Source organism: Bacillus rossius, chromosome 8, assembly GCF_032445375.1.
Source record: "Bacillus rossius redtenbacheri isolate Brsri chromosome 8, Brsri_v3, whole genome shotgun sequence".
In the NCBI taxonomy this organism is placed as follows: Eukaryota; Metazoa; Arthropoda; class Insecta; order Phasmatodea; family Bacillidae; genus Bacillus; species Bacillus rossius.
In genome coordinates, this window is record NC_086336.1 from 69,506,795 (window position 1) to 69,529,660 (window position 22,866).

General features: G+C 38.0%; 1 protein-coding gene across 1 annotated transcript in view; it reads right to left on the reverse strand.

Moving 5' to 3' along the window:
- LOC134535228 (uncharacterized) overlaps positions 1 to 22,866 on the reverse strand; it is a 333,789-nt gene that overhangs the window by 25,546 nt on the left and 285,377 nt on the right. The window contains exons 12-14 of the mRNA XM_063374290.1: positions 17,193 to 17,314; positions 15,755 to 15,919; positions 8,561 to 8,812 (exon numbers count right to left, since the gene is read on the reverse strand). Coding sequence (XP_063230360.1) covers positions 8,561 to 8,812; positions 15,755 to 15,919; positions 17,193 to 17,314 — 539 coding nt within the window. The remainder of the gene's footprint in view (positions 1 to 8,560; positions 8,813 to 15,754; positions 15,920 to 17,192; positions 17,315 to 22,866) is intronic.

A 22,866-nucleotide genomic window follows, 5' to 3' on the forward strand; every position in this document is an offset into this window, starting at 1 on the left:
TCATTTTCCAAGTATGGGGAGCTGGCATGCAGCCCGCATGTAATTTCGTAACCTGATACCTCCATACCCTTTTGACCCTGGTACTAGTTCTGGGTCATTAAGAAACATCATAACGATAGATGTAATAGGTGTTTAGAATCTACTTTAGTCGGAAAATAATAACTGGACTGTCTCAGGTTAAAAGGTAACTGTTCAAAAGGTAAAAAAATCAAACCACATATTAAGTAAGCAAATCGTAACTTCGTATTAATGACCTATGTCGTTTGTACTACTATGATATTGCATAGGTAAATGAATTAAAAGTCACTCGTTGCTCGTGCGGAAAGACAAATACATTATATTTTGACCTTCCGACCCAGAGACCATTTAACAAGCGAAATCCTTAAACTGCCGTGCCACTGGCTGGCCATGGTGGCGACAAGTCTTCCCAGTTACAAGCGCGGCGCGGGCATGCGCTACTCTGCAGCCACCTGCGGGGGGAAGGGGGGGGGAGAGGTCCAGCACAGGGGGCAGGGGAGGAGGAGAGAGACAGACGAAGAAGGGCCTACTCTCTGGCAGCGAGATGGAGCGGGCAGTACTGGGGGACCCGCCTCGCGCCCCCAGCATCGACAGGCTCTTCATGCCGGCAAACAGCCTACGCCGGCGGTGGGACTCTGTCGGCGTGGGGAGGTTCCCTCCGCCACCTGCCACACAGAACATTGCCCCGCCTCAGCCCCCGGCCGCCCCCGAGCGCACGCCCCGGCCACGGGTCTTCGGTCGTCACGCCACATCCGTGAAAAGCTGACACTAGTTCTCCGTGGGTGATCCGTGGTTACCTTACACAACTTCACCAACAGACAATATATATACATATCCTACGGTGAGCGTGACTGAACATCATGTCTAACATCTCCCCCGATAAGTAGAAACTCGCTACTATCAAACCATCAGTATTCTAACACCGTGCGCTTCCCCCACGTGGCTTGAGACCGGAAATCATACGTAATTAGTAATTGCAGAATATTTCTAATTGGATCCGTGCAGTGTATTATTATAACTGCGTATGTATTAAAATTTGCAGCATCAACGTTAAAATAATTAGTTAGTAGTTACGTTTATATGACACAAATTTACACACATAGTATGTGTTCACATCAAATAATCTTAGGTACATGCAATTGAAATACTAGTATTAAACAATTACTGATGGGTCAATCTGATTCATCCATTTTTTTCCATTGGGAACCAGGATCAAAGAATCATACAGTTTAAAAATATATATACATTAATTATTTTCAAGTACAGATTGAAGCAAAATATTTACACAAATACAAAAGTCAACCCTGATATTATAAACCATCAAATTTGGGATGATAATGCAAGTTCATTCATACCCATTAGCCATTTCAGTTTGTTGTATGCATTGAAGTGTTTTTGAAGTTAAAAAAAAAGGAAGTAATGTCTTAAATTGAGCTATACATTATAATGAAAAATAGTTGTACGGTAGCATGAATAGTGTGGGCATTATTGAATCAGGTTCAGCTATCATGATAGTTTACAAATTTAGAATCTATCAGTATGCTAAAAAGTTTGAAGTAGAAACCAGCTATATGGTACTGTACCATGTTGACCCATCAATGTTAAATGTAACTACATTTTTTTATTACTAAATACTCTCAAAAATATTTTTATTAGGTATTTGAATATTATTTTGAAAATTTTTAGCTATACATCTTTAAGAAGTACTCATACAAACTAAGTTTTTAATAGAGAAAGCAAAGACATGCATAAAAAAAGAATGCACGGTTTATATTTATGCAATAATTTATTTGTAAATATTATGAAAAAGATTATGTCCGAATAATGTTCCACTGCCTATCCCTTTCTCACAATAAAAACGAGCAAGCATGACAATTACTCAGATCTATTCCCTAGCAGTTATCACCGAGAGCTGCCAAAAGTTGTATCTTTTCAAATGCCCACAAAACCATCAGTTAAAAATAAAAAAATAAATAAATAAAACACTTGTAACTCAGTACATGTGATAGAAGTGAAACTTCTTTGACAATTCAAACCTCAATTCATAAGAATATTGTAAGGAGAAAAACGGCACAGCGAGAGGAAGAACACAATTTTTTAAAAAAAATCTGTGAGTGTTACTGTTTCTTCAAACAATTCTGTTATTTGGAGAATGCCAAATCTCCGAACGAAATATGAAATTCATAACACGTAGCGCTATCTATTCAGGAAAAGCAGGAACTGTCTCAACTTTGCTCTCTGCGCTGCTGGTTGAACAAGGAAGAATGTGAGCGCACTGGTAGCAAAAATATAAAATTCCAGGTACTCGCAGCTGACTGTATAGGATACCTATATCTATTTTCTGAAACAAGCGCATGTGCACACTCTCTGTCTTATTCTTTCGTGCATCTATCACTCTCGGTTCTATGTCTTTTTTTCTTTTTTTTTTCTTTTTTTTAGGGGGGGGGGGGGGGGGGGGTACAAATCATTGCCGAAAGAGAAGAACGAAAAAAAGCCCAGCAACATATATAGCATAGTGCTCTCTTTATAGCTGTTCGGCCATGTAACACTATTCTCTGTCCGTTTTGCGTAAGAAATGTTTCACAAAAATGTTCCATTAAAATTCGACCTTGAAATTTTACTCTCATTGCGCCCAAAGAAATTTCACTTCAAAAAAACATTGTCGATGAGGCTGTTTCGGGACCCCATCAACCTGCGTGTTGAGCGAGCAAGCAAGCAGGGAAGCAGAAGGATGCTTTAGTTTTCAGGATCTGATCTCGGTCGTTCTATCGAGGTTCCCGTCCCGAAGTGTGGCCAACCCCTGCAGGTCGAGCTAGGAACGCTGCCCGAACACGGCCAGATAAGTGGGCACCACAACGAGAAACAGAAACTGAAATGAGTGAAGGCTGGGGAAGAAGAACTGGGTCACAACACTCAACTGCAAATACACTGAAACAGCAAAAATTTTCACTTTTCAAACAGGTAGCCAATGTAGCTTCCATCATGCAAAAACAAAATAGAGAACCTATTAAGTAAGACCAGTGTTGCAACAATCAAAGCTAGGGGAAAATAAATTTCAAAAGCGCAGCCAGAGGGGGCGGGGGAAAAAAAGGAAGACAAAATTAAAACTTTCCCTTTCTCGCTTTTTCACTTATCAACCAATGTTTTCAATGCTGCAGTACATTAAAAATAACCAAATTACAATCAATTAATTCATAGAACATACACAAAAGTTAAAAAATATAAAATACAATGCTGTATTTATAAAACATTTTTGCCAATAAAAAATAACACTGCAATATTTTTCTGTGCTCTAAATCAAATAATGTAATGAACAGCACAAACTTAGTACATTGATATGCTACTTTATCTGATCCTTATTTTATTCTTATTCTGCAAAAAATTTTTCTTGCTGTATGTTAAGGGGGTGCCTTCCATTTCAGGGTATGCTTTTGCCTTGCAAACTACAGTAAAACCTGATATCATAGTAAAGGAGTGCTGTTGCCTCGCAAGCTAGAGTTAAACCTCATACCATACATAAAGCTAGAAAAAGACCCTGTCATGGCCCAGATCCTGTTTTTCCACTGAGGCACTACTGCATTAAAACAGCACCGCAAATTTTCTATATCCATAATCCAACAGAACAGATGCTTAACTGATTTATTGATGATTTCAACACTTGGTAGGTAACAAACTGTTTTCTGTGCATAATGCTGACTGGTATTTGTCAAAATTACAACATGTACCCAACGATACAAGAATCTTTTTTTTCATAGCCAAGTAACTATGCTTTTAACTGAGTAAATACAAAATGTTTCCAAGAATACAACACTTTGTTCCAACTTGAGTGATTAAATTATTACAATCTAGATAGAGAATGTAAAAAAAGAAGAAAATTAATGGAAACCCTTCAATCATGTGCTTTAAATTTTTGGACACTGGCCCCACTCACAACAGGAAGTTATGAATTATCAATACCAAGCAAGATACAAGTTCTTTGTTTGCTTGTAAACAAACAAATGTAACACGTTTTGTTTCCTTAAATTAGACGTCTGTGATGCAGAAGGAGTGACATTAGCAAACACAAGATTCAGCCAACGGAGGTGAGCTACTTCTGGAAGAACCCTTCCAAGCGAGAAAATCACGTTTCCATCTTCTGTAGGAGTGCTTGAAAAGAACAAGGCAATCAACAACTCACAGACTTCTAAAATGTTTCAATTTAAAACAACCTGTAAAAATAAATTTTTCTAAATTACATTTTTTTTTCAGTCATAAATAAAAATATCTCTACAGCAAAATAAAAATAAAAATTAAAAATTAACTGTACATCAATAATCAGTAATAATTTTGTTGTTTTAAGATGTATTCACCAAGTCAAACCATACCAAAAACTCTTTTCCCTCCTGTCTTGAACTGCCTCATTGTACCTGCCAGAGAACCCTCTGACAGCAGAATATCTGTTGGCTAATTGCCACACAGGCATAATCCCATTGCGGTGATAGTGGAGCTACAACGAGTCTCTGAGAACCGAGTGGTCTGGAGCCTACATCTACACATTTCCTGTGCATTTGAAAAGCAGCCGCCCACGTCTACCAAAAGCAATCAGTTTGTCCAAACCTGTCGTTGTCATCTCCATCTGATCAAACCCTCCTCACCCTTGGGACAAAAATGGAAAATTAATATTTCAGTCAGTAACCAACTGATTGAAAATTGTTTGGCTCCATCATCTACTCTGATTGGGAGACATGAAAAACAGCAGAGTTTAATACGTCTCCATAAATACCCAAAGTCGAGAAAATTGTGAGCGCTCGTGCCATCGAAGCTAATTAATTGTCTGAAGTTTCGCACGGAGCGACGAGCGAGATAATGTCTCCGAGTAGCCAAATTGGTAAGCAAATGTAAACAAAGTCATACTGCAGTGGTAGCTTCGTGATTGGTCAGTCCGAATTCTCGAATCGTGGTGATTGGTCTATGGACTAATCAGTACAACTCAACTTCGATCATGTTTTAGTTTTGCTTAACAGAATTGTGGATTGGGTAGCAGAAGTGACAGCAACACTGCGGCTTAAGTTCGTACAAAACACCATAAAAATGTTAAAACATGAAAAAAAAATTGTTTTTTGGTCTTTATATAATGTCAGGTGCATTCATTTAAATATTGTACGTATAACATGAATAAGACCGCTATATTATCGCGAGATGCATAATTTTAAACAATGGTTACTAACACTGGAAAACTAAAAACTTGAGTTTAACGCCTTCGATGAAACGAATCACAATGAGTGCAACACAGTGTGAAGTTGTGTTTGAGTCAGCAGCTCAGTGGTCTCAGCTCAATTTGTGGATGATCACAGTCTTAAAATAGATTGGTCATCGCTAGGTTGTTAAGTGTAGCGCACTCATTTAATAAACTCTACGAGCGACAGATTAAAAATTTTGGCCCTGTGATTGTAAGTACATATTCCAACACACATATTTAACATAATAATACGTATTTATATAATAGTATAGTCCAGAGCCTAGTTTTAATAGTTCTCATTATAACTATTTTTCCAACAAAATCTAAGAACTCAAACTGGCCCAAAAAAACAAGTACAATTATTGTTTACGTTCAAGTATTTCCTACTTAAAAACAAACATTTATGTTGTTAACAGTTCAAAATTAAATTGCTTTAGTTCCAATTTAAAATTTTACTTTGAGTAATGAAAATATCATATGATTTTAAAACTTTTAAATATGAATTCACTTCATTTTTATTTATATATATTAAGTGAACACAAAATTGCAATTAAATTAGGTGAATACAAAATTGCATCACATGCACATAATGTAGTGCACTGGTAAGAAAGAGAACTACTGCATGCAAATTTTTACATGCATGTATAATTACAGACAAGATTGTTTTGCACCTAGCTAAGCCCAAAAAAATTTTAATGCAAGATAATTTGTTTACTGAAATTAAAGTCAAAAGCTAAAATAAAGTGGGATCCACCAAACTATAAATTGGATCCTTATATATGTAAATACTGTGTGGCTTAAAAAATTAATTTTTAATTATATTTTAAGAACTTCCATATCTTTTTTCTAACTGGCTGCAAAAAAAAAAAAAAAACAGGCCGGATAAATTTTTTCAAAACCCAAGAAATAAACTAATCGGAGTAATCTCACAAAATACTTACATTGAAAATTGGATAAAAAAAAAATATTGTAATATAAAATACAAAAAAAAAAATCATGTGGTTTTAATTGGGATTTTACATTTGGATGATATAAATAATATCGGGACCACTTAATGAACGCGTACTGCATATTGTACCATTTAAGTTAAAAGAGGTGCTTTCTCTCAGTTTTTGATTGTGTATTTCCTAAAAAGACAATTTTCCAAAAATTGCTAATCCTATCTAGCAATAAACTTACATTTTTTTTTTTTTGATATTTAATTGAGATTCGACCACAAAATCTTGTCACTTCACATAACAAAGCTAAGACAAGTTTTAAAACAATGTGATGCCATTTGACGACAGAGGGGAGCCAAGCCGCCCAGAGTTTTCACAGACCCAGGGCCAGCAGTTGTGCCAACCCTTCAGTTCAAATTATTTATGAAGATTTATAAACCTCATTCGAGAAGGCATGCACAGAATGACGGCTATTATACTAACCGGCTTATCGCATAGCCTCAAGTAGTCTACAAGAATACCTACTTGGAAGCCCTAGGCTTATGTGAATATTCAGAATTTCAAAAATATAAATTTATAGTTTAGTATACTTATTATATACTATTTCCAATATTTAGATTTAATATAAATTAGGTATAATATAAAACTGAAATAATGCCGAAAAACATGTCAAAATACTGCATAACACTGAAATACAAGTTAATGCACCATATAGCACCAAAATACAATCGAATTAAGAAGCATTTAACCAAAAATTAATTGCAAAAAATAAAAAAAGTAATCATTTAATAATTGAAATTCAAGGAATGCCATTTCCGGACAGAAAATTGTACCAAAGTGCATGGATAAGAAATATTGTTTTAATTTTTTTTTACGTGCATTTCTTATTGAATCACTTTCAAATCACTAATCCTCGCTTATAAGTTTTGTACTAAATAAACTTAGTCAACAAGGGGGTTGGACAGTTACATTATCACTCTCAACATGCACAGCTTTCCGAGTGGTTTGTTGTTCAATGTTGCATCACCCAAAATAACATGCTGCCTTCACCGAGATCATGTGTCGTTTTTCATTAATTCAGGGGGAAGGGGATATTCCCCCCCCCCCTTTTTTATTATATCCACCACAGAGTAAGAGTACACAGTTAAAATATAATAATGGGCCTTAAGTAACAACCCAGAGTTAATTTTAGCAGGTACTTGTAATCATTCACGCCAAATATTTTTTTGTCTCACCACAACCCATGTATAAGTACTAGTTAAAATATGACTTCAAATGAAAAAAAAAAAAAAAAAAACTCTCTCACTCTTACTATTCAAATTTGACAATTATATTCGAGAATATACTTATGTTTTAATTCAAATTTTATTCCCACCATAAATATGATGTTCCCACAGTCCAATACACCTGGATTCTTTATGCTTAGAACTAATCAGTATCGTTGGCATTAAAATAACACCTACTATAAACCCACAACCCTGGGTTCCGAGGCAGAGAGAAACCCCCCCCTGCACGTCGTGGGTGGGGCAGAGGCCAGTGCACAACGCTACGGACGAGGGGAAGACTCGCGCCTGCTCCATGCTGCGGTTAAGGCTGGACTCGACAGGTCAGGGTCACACCACGATATGCACGCAAACACGCTACTGGACGGTTGGATCCTGACGCAAGCACGGCACTCCGGTGGCCCCAAGGGAGCGCCGCGCTGGAGGCGCTCCGAAGGGAGTCGTGGTCCCGCCGGCTGCGCAGTGCCGTGCTCGCGTCGAGGGTCAAAGCTAGGCCGGGCTCACGCCTCTCCCGAGCCAGCGGCAAAGAGAAGGCCGCTGGTGAAAGCGAGGACGGATTTAAAATAAAAAAAAAACACGTTATATGCAGGGATGTCAACTTTCAATGAAAGGTAATTAGTAGTAGGTGAAGGTGGACTGTAAAAACACTATCAAAAAAAAAAAAACTATCCTGACTATTTCCCATACCACAGATAAATTGCACGCTTCACGGCTAAACACTTAAAAATTAGCCTCAACCAGGAACGCAGCATACCTACTGTTAAGGCTGACGACGGAAATGGATCGTAGTTCCTGAAACACTAGCCTTCTGTGACGTCATCAAGAACAGTTAAGGTGTTGCGAGTAACTTTGACGTTGTTTCCTCCAGTTTTATTTCCCGTTCAGTTACTTTCCACGTTGTTTCGTATTGAGTTACCGTCTTGAAATTCCACATCTTTTGGATTTTGCTAACCTTGTCTCGTTTTCTGTATTAAAGAAAGCCACGAGGAGTGAGCCCGGCTGCGAGGGTGCGAGGAGTGAGCCCGGCAAGCAGGCGAGGGGAGGGAGGGCGGGTGGGTGGGCGGGGCGAGCAGGCGGGGGGAGGGACCACGAAGCGAACACACCTGAGGTGGAGGCATGCGGGGCGGGGGCCACGCCGAGCGAGCCAGACGCCCCACGCAGCTGCGCCTGCGCGGCGCCGCGCCGGTGCAGCGAGCCCACGCTGGAGGCCCCGGAGCTCCCCCCGCTCCCCCCTCCGCCGCCGTTGGGCGCGTCGGGCGCGGGGCGCGGCCTGGCGACGGCTTCGTGCGGCCGCCGCCCGCTGATCTCGCCCGCCTGCTTCAGCACCTGGTATATGAGGTCCACCTCGGGGGACTCTGGCCGGGGGGAGGGAGGGAGGGGGGGGGGGGACGGCACACACGGCGGTTAGTACACGGGCAGCACACCACGAGACTGTTAGGGGGGGCACACGGCTACGACACACAGCTTGCAACACGGCACACAGGCAACGGTCAGGACAGGCGCGGGTCCACACATCTGTTAACAACACACACTGTAGCCCTACATGCATGCATATCTGCCAACAATGATGTTCCGTGTCCACCGGCTTCGTAAACACATCAACTAACTTCTGAAGTGTTTAATGCAGGGGAAGGGTAACTAACAAAACCACACAAAATACCATTACCTGCTCATCGAAGCATGAAGGCTCACTGTCGGACGTCAACTAGTACACAATCACGGTCCTGCCTTTGCGAACCTTTAGTGCCTGATACTTACGAATTACCAAACCAGAAGCTCAACCCAAAGTATCATTATAGACGTTCAGGATTTATACCTATTGAATATATCTACCCTATACCTGCAATGCATTATAATATTTATACACCATCAATATGTACTTCAATGAGTCAAGTTAATTATATCTGCAACCAAAAATACCCAACTAAGAATTTAAAACAAGAAACAGTAATTTAACATGTTAGCTTTTTTGAAAACATTCTCTCCTAATTAAATAAGGTGGTAAACTAATTATTTTTTAATCAGATGTTAGTCAAACATAGAATTATTATAGCTAAGTACGATATGAAATTAGTATGTATAGCATAATAATACAATTGCAGAAAATTCTTGCACGTATAATGAAAAATTTAAAAAATAATCAATGTAATCAAGCAGAAACTTTTTGAAATAAATCCACATCTCTGATAATAATTAGAGCTATATGTAAAACTTTTTAAAATTACCTTTTCCCGTGATATAAAAAAAATTGTCAGGTAATAAAAGAATGTTCAAATACATGAAGCTTTGGTACCGTCAGGTAAAGCAGAGTAATTGTATCGTTTGTGCCAGAATGCAAAGCTTCCCTCGCTCTGTTACTCCCACTCACTCTGCAGGCATCCTGGTTGGAGCTCCATCGTTCGGCACTGCGTATATCCAGTCAAATTACAAGTTTCCTCGTCATATTTTAGTGTTAAAACACATGCATACTTCATTCTTCAGTTACAAAGCCAGTTCAGGAAGTGCAAATACCTCCCCACCCACACTTTAATAGACGAAACAGCCTATTGTCATAGCAGAAGCATGTCAGAATAACTGAGCCAATTAAACTCTCTAGTTCTGTGTTGGTCACGTGAGTTTTTTGTTTGCTTGCAAAGCAAGGGTTGGACTAGTGGTGATTAAAGCCCATTCAAGTATTGAAGATTGTCTTGTCTGAAAATACTTCTGTGAAAAATCTCAAGGAGAAAATTCCTGACTTTTTACTGCGGGTGGTGCTCAGATTCCAGACAGTTCTAGGACTTTCATCCACGTATGTAGATCTTCCCAAAGACACGTGACAGAACGAAAGCCCAAGAGACGTCTGGAGCATTGTCAACAGTGAGAATGTGTTGCTATCTGGCAAGAAGTAACACAGGCTCCTCTCCTCCACTCTTTATAAAACGGTAGAATAAGAAGTCCCGGGCACCATGTGTGCTAGACTAAAGTTAGAATAAAATATTCGGCAAGCAAACTAAATAATGATTACGCTAAACAGTCTTTTGCCCAAGGTAAGCCCTGAAGTTAAAAAAAAAAGATTTATATAAATTAAAGTAACAGATGGACGTAGACCAGGGAAAAGCAGAAGTTGAAGGCGGCGGGGCCGCTACCTCGGTAGGGACGGCGACAGACTGGGCTCACCCCAGCGCGCCCTAGAGGCAGGTCACTCCGTCGCACCCGGCCGACTGCCCTTACATACAATTTAAAAGCGTGACACCAGGAAAAAGAATGAACATATATTCAAACCCTTATTTAAATCAGCCTACTGACTGCAGACAATAACATAAAGTAACCATTTTTTGTTTTTAACAAAAACTAAATATTTAAATGTAGCCTCCTTCGGAATGGTTCGGAATAGCTCGGAATATTTTGGGTCACTGGATATTTATTACATTATACTTAAAAAGAAAAGCCAGTCTAGAAGTGGTAGCTCCATCCACCAAACGTAAAACAATTTGAGGAAAAAGAAAAACAATTAACAATTAATCATGCCGGCATCATAAGGGACCAAAGCGCTGCCACGGGATTCAAGTACACACAAGATACTGTAGCAGCGGAGAAGGGGGAGGGGAAAAGAAGCGTTGGCCAATGGTTGAAGGGTCACATCGGTCTTAGCAGGGGCGTAGCCCTTGGATGATGTCAATAATTTTATGTCAAAGGGTAATTTTTTTATGTATAATAAGTAAAAATCAAACATAATACAGTGGAGTCCTGATAATCCAATTGGTACCAGACCCTTTTCAGATTAATGAATTTTCTAGATCAAAAAATCATTCTTAAAATAAACTTAAAATCATAATAATGTGTAATTGTATAATTATGTATTATTACATGTGATGTAACAGTTTATTTTATAAGGTGCATTTTTCTGATGCGCTGGCGTGATTTGGCCTTCTCTTTGACAAAAAAATATAATATATTTTTTCAAACCAATGTAGTTCAGTAATAATTATTTCAGTACATTGTCTATCTTTGAACGTTCAGAAATATTCCTTATATGTATTATTTAGTATCACTGTGGTTTAATTACATTCTTAGTTCTTTTCGACTTTTGGTTTCGGATTAAGTGGACTTTCGGATTACCGGAGTTCGGATTATTAAGACTCCACTGTATGAACTAAATTGATCTATTGACACAAGAAAGTGGTGATTTCCCTGTTAAAAAGCTAAAACTTTTTCAGATATGGTTTCCGCATGTTTTAAGGGCGCAGTCATCAAAGGCTGCTGGGAAATAAAGTTCTTGACTTTGGTGACTATTCCATCAGTTTTGTTACTCTTTCTTGACTTTTGTGACTGTTCCTTCAGTTTTGTTACTCTTTCTCGACTTTCACGACCTGTGGACAACTTGGTGTTATGCCTTCCACCAAAATAGACAAAATTAAATTTAAATTTATGATTTTGGTTTGTAATAAAAAAAAATACTATTAGATAGTTATTTGAACAAAGTTGATTCAGTAAGTCCTACAGTTCAAAAGACCTAAACTTTCTAGTACTTTACATTAACTTGATAACATCAACTGAGTTTCAGGAAACACTGACAGTTTCTGAATACACAGAGATACAGCCATAGTTCACACGTCCCTACATCTCTAAGCGAATTCAGCCACAATTTAAGGACGCGTTCCTAAGGGATGCATAATGTCCTAATACATTTACTGCTGACGTTACCTATTGACAGTTGGTTGTACCAATGTGCTTGCAGCCATTTTAAGTCGTGGGATATATATATAAAATGTAAACAAAACTGACCGTAAGTAATAAGAATTACAAAAATTTAGTGCAGCATGAATGTTATAAGATGGTTAGCGATTAAAATAAAACTTTAGTTATTAAGTCAAAAATTTTAAAAATAATTAAAACGAGTATTAAATGCACCAAAGTTTAAGTTAACCTATCGGCAATACTTTTATTAAACGTTTATCTTGGTTTCTTTTTGAGTTGTAACTTACACTATTTACATTTCGAACAATTCTTAAGCCAAAACTCTCTAGTAATATTTAATATTATGTACAAACTAAATTAAACACAAGACCGTAGGTAAAGGATGAATGGACGAATCACTGGATGCGAGTGTCATATCCGTAGATAACTCGGGTTTAGTGGATGCATGTAGGTATGTATGCATATGCATCCCTTGCGAGAGACCAAAAATGGCCACATCCACTGTTATGCACATTTAGTGGATATCTCAGCTAAGGGATCCACTAGGCCACTATTCCGTCACTATTGCATGTCATAAATTGGTACACATTGTACAATACACAAGTCTATAAAACATGATTACGGTTTCACACGATACGTAAATATTTGTTCAATATAATTTTATGAATTTTAAAAGTAATACTGATAGGTTATAATATAATTTTTAAAAAATCTGTTAGCAGAACTAGATTAAAAATGTTGATTAACATATAAAGATTACTTTTCATCAAAATAAATATGTCGACAGCTGAAGCAAGCCAACTTGTTTCGCCCTCAGTACACTGACGGATCTGCCGACCACGATGCTACGGTTAGGCAAGCGGGCAGGCAAACTGCCACACAGCAAGTGTACCTATCTGACGACATGGTGAGGCGCAGTTGCTGCCCGAACACGTCTCAGTAGAGGAACGCTCAAACAACCGGTCATATACTGAAAAATTCAACAAATAACAAAACTTTCTCAAGTAACCTATTGTAATTTTGAGTAATAATTTCCCATGTAAATGCTCATATCAATTTAATGATTACACAAGTGTCATGTACAGAATTCATCAAAACTATCATGCAATAAGGTCCACAGCTCATAGCCATAGATAATGATTACCAATTAATTTATCTGTGAATGTGAATTTACGGGAAACAATAGTGCATGGTTTACTTTCAAAGGTAAGATTACAAATGGTATCGCAGGAGTGAGGAAGAATCATCCTGAACTTTTGTGTTACCGGAGAGTAAGATAGTGGGAGTGAGATAGTGTGAGAGTGAGCATGTGTGTGCGTGTATGTATAAAGTAGTTCCAGTTTAGTATACAGCTGAGCATTTTTCTGTGTAGATTTGTTGTTTACCTAGTATTTCTTACATTAGGTAATTGAGGTAGATAAAGTACTTGTTGAGAATAGAAATTAGTTGTTTAAAGTTCTGATTTGTTGATTGCAATTCATTTCAGAATAATTGTAGCTTAAGAATCGACTCAACTGATGACCATGTAGTTATAATGACAGACCATGAAAAGATAAGGTTGCTAGGAATCGTCAGAACATCACTATAAAACTAAATGCTTCACAGCAAACAAGACATAGAAAAGGAGTTGAGAATCTGTATTTACACCCAAGCACTGTTCAAGTTATTGAAGCGAACAACATTTCACTAATGTTCACAGGAGTCCTGGGACCTACCAACACAGTGGTCACGGCTCAACGACCCACCGGTCTTCCCCGGACGTCAACAAGCGGTAAACATGGTGGACATGACAGGTCATAATGGGTTTCATCAGAGCGCTTTAGTTTCACACCGCATTGTACCCAGTCGTGGCCCAATCGCAGAGCTTTATTCCAAGTAATACTGTTGCCTTAAGTCTCTATGCAAAACGAGCAAGTTAAATCAACCATTTAAAAAATGCACATGTAAGATTTTGTATGTGAATACCTACAGGCGGCAATCATTCATTTTTATTAGCCATAATCTTGAATTTAATTCCATATTTATCTAGAAAAACCAATTTTAGAACTTTTTCAAGACCTTTTAATAAAATTTTCTCACAATTTTTTGATTTCACAAGTTAATTTTGTGTATATAATAAAAATATATACACAATAGAAATTTTTTCATGCTGATGTGTGTCATTTTGTTTTTTGGAAAAAATCTAAAAACATTTTTTGAGATAATTGCCAATTTTTTTAAGTGAACAGTCTCCAACTATTTATATTGAATGTTCGACATTAACAATAAAATACAAGTTAGTAAAACTGCTGTAAATTAAAGTTGACTAACTTCAAGCACCACTACTGTTTATTTCAAAATCAGTTTCTAATTTTCATTACCTTTGTATGATTTCCATTACTTTCATGACCTATAAGCATCTTGATATTAAACTATGTAGCATCTATATGATTTATGTTTGTTTTGTACCATTTATTCTTTGTCAAACAACTGCAAGTGTGAACTGTATTTCTTAAGGCTCGATCTCAGACACCAAATACTTTATTTCATTTTCTTTACATTTACGTCATGTACGGGCTATACCTGTAAGTTTATCATGGTAGCTCCCTCGGATTTGGTATTTGGTCCCAAATTTTGGCTCCATATATTCAATAAATGATTTTCGTGAGTGTAATATGTTACCCTAGTGAACATTATAATACTAAAAATATATATTTGCATGATATTTTCCCAATGTAAGGTAACACTTAGAAAACATTTGGTAGCCAAATTTATGAACTACAAAGTAACAGTAATTTCACTGCAGGGTGTCCACAAAAAAATCTATAATAAAAATTTTCTATGACCAACATTTTAAATTTCACTTACTATTTTTTTTAAAATAATTTACCTTTTTTTTTTAATTTCTGAAGGGGGGAAAAAAAAGGAAAACCTGCCTCCCCATAGCTGGCATACTCCTCTCTCCACTTGCTTTATTTTAAACAGAACATTGCTAAGCTATTTTATAGTGTGCATTTTGACTATGCATTAAAACAAAATATGGGGGGGGGGGGGGGGGAAATGCATTCATGGTTTGGTTGATGGCAGGCTGAAGCATACATCTTCCTGACTTCACCTGACTCTTCTGACTCTCCTGAACCTGGACACCCTGCATGCGAGAGGGAGGGTCTGCAGATGGAACGGGGAAGCAGCTGTCTCTCGTTGGGTGGACGGGAGGGGAAGGAAGAGGGGGAGTTGAATGAAGAGGAGGGAGAGGGGGGAAGAGGGGGAGGGAAGAGGGGGAGAGAAGAGGGGAGGGGGATATGGAGGGGGAGAGGAGGGATGAGGTTGAGAGGGGGTAGGGAAGTGGGGGAGGGGGAGGAAGGGGGGAGGGGGGAAGAGGGGAGGGAGAGGGATGGGTATTGGAGGAGAGGGGGGAGAGGGGAAGTGGCAGAGAGGGGGGATGTAAGAGGGGGAGGGAGGAGGGGTGGGTGGGGAAGAGAGGGGGAGGGGAGGGAAGAGGTGGAGAGGGGGAGGGAAGAGGGGGAGGTAAGAGGGGGAGGGAAGAGGGGGGAGTGAAGAGGGGGAGGGAAGAGGGGGGAGTGAAGAGGGGGAGGAAAGAGGGGGGAGTGAGTGGGAGAGAGAGTGGAGCAGAGACTCACTCTCCTCCTCCGGCTGGGTCTCGACGACGCGCGTCTCCAGCTCCGAGGTGGACTTCTGTCGCCGCAGCAGGCGGGACTTGGGCTGACAGCGCCCCACCTTGGCCTGGCAGTCGACGTGCGCGTTCATCTTGCACACCCGGCACTTCACGCCCTGCCGCGTGTGCCCTGTGCCGCGCACACACACGCCCGCCACTCGTCAGGACACATCACATCACATCACGTCCTGGAGGAGTACCTGGCAGCACTTGTCTGCCATCACACTGCAACTACTCAGCAGCGTCTCAATCAACCCAACATTTGTACCAAGCACAACAACAGTCGAAAGAATAATAGAGTATGCTTCAATATAAAAACACAAAACAAGAACAAGACACACACATTGTACGATGGACACAAACAAATAAGCACATAAAAAAACATATAAACACGATAACCCTTCTAAAATTATTAATCAAAACTAACAGAATAATTTAAGAACACCGAGATTCTTGACAGGATATCATTACATATTAAAAGTATGGAATAATTGAATGATAAGGGTTGATTTAAGAATATAAATGGTGAGTGGTTTACATAACGAAAAAGTTTGCACGCTTGATACAGTAATAGGGTCTCTTGAAATATAATTTTTATTTTAATAGGTAAATATATTAGCTTAATAATTGTTTTTTATTTAATTTTTTTTTAAATTTGAAATCAATATAAATAACATATCATATTTTTTTGTTGAGTGTACACAAAGTTGAAAGAAGGTGACTATGAAACCGGGGAACTCTTAAGTCCTATATTGTCAAGAATATATTTACAATTTAATTTGGAACTACATACAACAATTTTTAATGAAGAGAGATTGTAAGCAAGCTCTATATTTAGCAAGTGAAACTAAATTAGGTTGGGTCAAATGTTTTAGAGTGATAAGCTCAATTAATTAGTTTTGAATGTTTTCAAATTTGTCACAATTGGATGTATTAATATTGTTCTAAACTACTTAACAGTAATCTAATTTAGACCTTATAAATGCTAAATAGAGTGAAGTAATAGAACCAGAGATACATTTAATTAAAGCTAGAGTTCTTTTCAGAGACATTACCAGCCAAGATGAGCAAACATTTGCTTAAGCGTTGTTGAAAACCTAAAAGTAACAAAACTCAAAAAAAACATTTAATTATTGGTTGGACAAATCATGGAGTGACATGAAAAAAAATCCACACCAAAGTAAAGCTAGAAAAACATCACCCCAAAAAAAAAGATACCATAGGGTCAACTGAAAACCAGAGACTGTTTTCTTTACTACGTCTGCTGTGTTTCCCAAAGATTTTTCTTACCCAAAGGTTTTCGCGGTCCACATCAACTTGATTCACGGAGACACTACAGTCTCCACAACACTTGAACCTTTCGAAACGGTTGCAACAAAGCAGGGCGGGTGCGGCCCACTCACCCCTAAGCACTTGCGAGCAAACGTCACACGGCGTGATCTTCTTGTACGTGTACTCTTGGAAGGCGTGGCCGTTGGCGTCCGTGGCGGCCGCCTGCAGGCCCGCGCCGTCCTTGCCGTTCCGCCTGCGCATTGCACCGAGGAGTTGCGCGTCAGCGCTTGCACCAGAAGGTGGCGCTGTAGTGAGCACACCTACAAGCACTGACACTGAGGAGGCATGTCAAGATACCCGCCTGCACGGGCACACACTCGCGGTGCACAAAGCTTCAGGAGAAGAAAAAATAGCCAGTCATGGGGACTGTCAACAGAAGTGAAAACTTAAAACTTTTGTTTTTAAATGTGTAATATGACATCATTTCTACGTCAAATGTACGTAAGAAAATGATTTTGGTATTATATTCAGTACGATGTCAGCATGATGTCATTTATCCTTACATACAATTTTTTTAGTCACAACAGATGTCAATGGTATGTAAAACTTACGTAACAATTTCATTACCTAGCTTTATGACTTACCAGTGATGTCAGACCTAGGTCATGTATTCACATGGTCAAATTAACTTCACTTACTGCTACCAGAGCATGTCGGTGATGCGAACTCACAAGATTTTACCCATCCGAAAATAGAGTCCAACACGCACATGATACAGTCTAGTATATACAATGTATTAGTGTATATATGCGTACACACGTACACGGGCCGCTGCGATTCGCCAGTCTGGCGCAACACGTCACTAGCATGTCGGTGATGCGAACCCATAAGTTTTGCCCCTACCAAAAATCGCTCAACGCGGCTAAAGAAGTTTTCACATCAAAAACACGTAATTTTAAAACTGCTTAGATATCAGAGTGGTGACTGTTTACAAAAAGCATTTAAGAAAACGCTGAGGTCAGATGAGTAGTTCTGTTCCCGTATTTCATTTTTAAACTGTATTTTTAGATGAGTGACAGTGGCTCAAAAATGTTTATTCATTATATTTTTTTAGGCATGAAACACCCGGTACGGATTCTTGAAAGCACTCAACGAACCTGCATTACACCTTAATCTTAATTTTTCCCCGCCATACAGTGTTATGGTTACTTCTGAAATCTCAAAAATGCCCCATGCACGAGAAGACTGCACGCCAGCTCAGAGGCGACACCGTGCCAGAAGCACCAGCGTCGCACTAATCATCCCGCTTCACCGACACTAATGCACCCCCGAACCAGGCGGGCACCTTAACAGGCAGACCTTTGAAAGCACGCTGCCAGAATTAACGTCCGTAAGCCGGCTCCGACATTTCCAACCCAGCAGCGGTGCACTCCTGTTAGCACTTGCTCCAAGAAGTAGTGCATCAGCAAGCGCCTGCATCAACGCATTTTTCTGACCACTTTCACTAAGAAGAGACACAGTGGTACGCACACCTCCTAGTGGTACGAGCACTCATGGGTAGAGACCGGAAAAATTCGCATATTCATTTCGCTATAGGCTAGAATTCAAATAGTTATACCTCAGTGCTGCCTCTGCTATTGGCTCACAACTCACCTGGATGACTCTGGGCCAATGACAAAAACTCAACTAAAGCAGCATCAAATCACAGACTGCTATGTTGGGACGTCTCAAAAGACAGCAGCCAATGAGTGGGTGACATTTGAATGAGTGTACGTAGAACTATAGAGTCCATGATAGAGGTCATTGAACCCGCGAATTTTTCCGGTCCCTACTCGTGGGTCAAACAACAGTGGGCACCTTGCACCGAGGTTCATCTCTTGCAGGCGAGCAGAAGTACCACAAGGCAAGTTTTTGCGACAACCCTATGGCATTCCTTTTATTTTTTAACCAAGTTAAAGAAATTTCTACTCAAACCTTAGGCATCTTAAACTAAACTTTTAATTTTTCATACCTCAGATCACATAGTAAATAAATTTATCACTAAGAAAAGGATAAAATAAAATAATAAACAAATGCACATAAATATACGACTAAATAGTATAATTTACATTATAATTTAGAAGCAATACTGCAGAGAACAAAGTTACAAATATTGTAGATAATAATTGAACAGACATTCTGCTCAGTAATGGTTTACTACATTGGAACACATGTGCCTTTACTCGTTGGCCAAGAAAAATCTGAAGAGTACATAGTTAAAGATAAATTAAGTTGACTGTAAAATTTTTGAGTACCAGTAGTACAACATTATAAAAATTCCACATCATAAAATATCATTGTGGTAACATTAACATTGAAAAAAAAAATTAGACTAGCTTATTATTAATAAATAAGCATTTGTGACGAAAACATATCTGTGCAATTGAAGGTTAGTGGCTTTTCTATGGAATATTTTGCAAAACAAACACACAACAAAAACTAATAATTGTTTACCGCTATAAACAATGTCAACGTACAGTATATACATTTGTGCAACTAGCTCAGTCAAAAGACAGTTAGTCTACTTGCAAAGTTAATTTGCAGTTAATAACTACAAGGAACACAAAATTGTCAAACAATGATTTTTTTTTTGCAGAAGCACCTACAACATTGATGACATGAGACAAATCACCACATTCTCTAGGTAAATCACTACATATAAAAGTTTAGTGGAAGTATTTTATTCACAGAAAATATCTGCATAGTTAATTAGTTAATGCTCTCATTGAAAATGAAAGACTAAACTGACTGCATTGTTTAAAATTATTAAAAAATTAAACAGTAATATATTACTTTTGTTGGTATTGTTTTATTTTTATGAATGTTATGAGGCATGCGTCACATTTTATGTATCAAAACAAGAAACCATGTTATTGGAACTACTAAACCTACATAACATTTAGAACTTTAGATCAGTAAGAAGAAACTAATAATTGATTGATTGCATGGTTTTAACTTCTTTCTTGTGCTGACACAGATTCAAATTTGATTTCTACCTTTTTTTTCACTAATATTACATTATTATTAATATTGCTAAAATGATGACTAGCAATGTTAGAAGCCCAAATTTTCTTATGCATTAAACTCTCGATGATACATCGCGTCCGTCTGTCACATGTCTGTCCGCCGTCCGTCTGTCAACAAGCCCAGCGGTTCACGACCATCAAATACTTTTCCATTTTGATGCTGCCAACGGACTAGAAGGCTTAAAAAGTAGTGATAATTTCTGATGTACAATAAGATTTGATTGACAATCATGAAAATTAAGCACATATAATTACCATACATTATTAATTAATTACACTTATATGTCTCCGTCAGTTTTGTATCAAACATCGAAATTAGTTAAAGCATTAGTTAAAAAACATTTAAAGGAATCTTCTACGCAAATAAAAAAACTTCAAAACCTTTTACAATAATAAAGGTTGCCAGCAATAACTTGCTAACATTTTGGAGGTAATAAATGCATCTGGAATCAGAACTTGGGAAGCTATTTATGGACGGCCGGGTGGGATTATTCAGGCCTTCTGATTGGCCTGAGGTCACGTGATTAACAGATGGATGCGACGGATCATTGTACCTTGCGACCTATCTCTGCAGGCCTTTGCCCCATGTGTATGGCATTAGATATTGACCACTTTTATTTGCTAACTGTCAATTAATTTTTTCAATTAAAACATTTTTACTTAATTTACTTTTTCAATAAACTTGAAAAAAAAAAACACTTATGTAGGTACTATATTTTATATTTCAATGGACAAAATTAGGTCATTCAAATGAATTTTTATGAAATACATTATTTCCTCGCATTTAGGTGGTATGCAATACATTGAATTCCATTTTGGCGATACTTCAGTTTTATCGCAAGCCAACATATAATCTTACCTCTAATAACACTGTACATACTAATGAAATCAAAAATAAAATATTCTGAAATATGTGTACAAATAGAAAATTCATCAAGTCATGAAAACTGTGGTAAACACAACTAAAAGAATTACTTTGCGGATTAAAAAAATGTGGTACCGCTTTGGTACACCCAGTGACCGTTTAAAAGCTATTCAAATTGAGTAAAATATCTACGAGTGTAAGCTGTCTCTGATACACAGAAATATATCTACTGAGTATAAACAGTATACACATATATTGACATACACTACAAAGCTGGCAAATCTACACAGGTCTGAGGTATCAATGTGGCATTGTCAAGTCAAGAGACACACCCTAAACTTTTAATAGATTTATTTTCAGCGATTGTTAGCTCTGAAAATTCTGGCAGATACTTGTAATATTGATAAACTAAGGAAACAGGTGTTATTAAAGGCATGAACACCTAAAAGCATGAGTGATTAAATATTACAGCATATTTTGCGGGATAAGTGTTCATACTGACGCGTGTTTGCATCCTGGACAGATGATGGTAATTAGCTGGTAATATTACCACTAGGACCATGCCTGATCAGCTAGCTCAGCCTGTTTACAGTGTTACGGTAACAACCAACACCTCAACCTGCAGGTGTTATGAAGATGCTACCACAATGCTACCAAGAGGACGCATGGGAATGCTGCAGAAAATATTCTAAATGTAGCTAAGGTTAGTCTGCAGGGCTCGATGAAGGCAACATTACTCCATGGGGAAGACGTCACGTAGACATAACATGGATATGTATGTATGTATCTGAGACCACCAGAATATAATTATAGGAACATCAAGAACATAATGCTACTGTATTACCAAGAAAAACAGTAATCCTGTCAATGTGCTAGTAAGACGTTACCAAGATTAAGATGCTTTTGAGACAACATGAAAATTCTATAACCATGATACCAGGAGATAACTTGAAAATGATACTAAAACATATTGTGGTGATGTTTCAAAGAAGCTGCCCTTACAGGTTTGAAGAACACGATAACAATATGGGGAGATGTTAGCAGGAAATACAGAGTAATGACCCTGCAAAGTCACTGCCATCAGAAAAAAAAAAGTTTTCTCAGAATCATGGAGGAGAGTCTGACTGGATGTAATCGGCAAGATGACTTTAGCCTTTCGCTGCGCAAGAGAGAGAACACAACAATACGCTACATCTCGGAGGATTAATAATCAACAAACACTCTGGCATTAAGCTTTTACTGCACCAGGTAGAGCATTTGAAATGCATTCTTTATTCTTAAAATAAAATGTTAAGATGGTTTATAAGTTGCGGAAAAAAGCAAAAGCAATAAATTTAATAGGAAATTGAAGATATTTAAGGAAATATTAGTTAAAAAATATATGTAAATTAATATCACTACATATGTAGCAGAAAAGAAAATAACTCATGCATGCACGTACCTACATAATTTTGATTTATATTACATTTTCAAAAATATTATATTGTAATTTTTAGGTCAACAATATTCATGTTACACACTTCCAACAATAAACTGTGTTAATAGAATAAAAAACGAAAGTTTTTTTTTAAACATTTACAGTCTGAACTCTCTCGTTAGCTACTTTCCATGAAGGTATGAATAAACATAATTAGACAAAACAAAATAATGCTCATTTTAAGGCCTGAAAAATAGTAGTTGAAAGCAGGACGTACAAAGTGTTTTCAACATAGCAAAGTCTTACGTAATATGAATTAACTATATGAGATTGATTCTGCTCGATCTTGCTTGGAGTTCCCAATCCATAGACAACTCTTATCTAGAGTAATTAAATTTACCTGATACAATGGTCATGTCACTGGTACTTTTGAAACTGTTTTCACAAAACAACCAAAA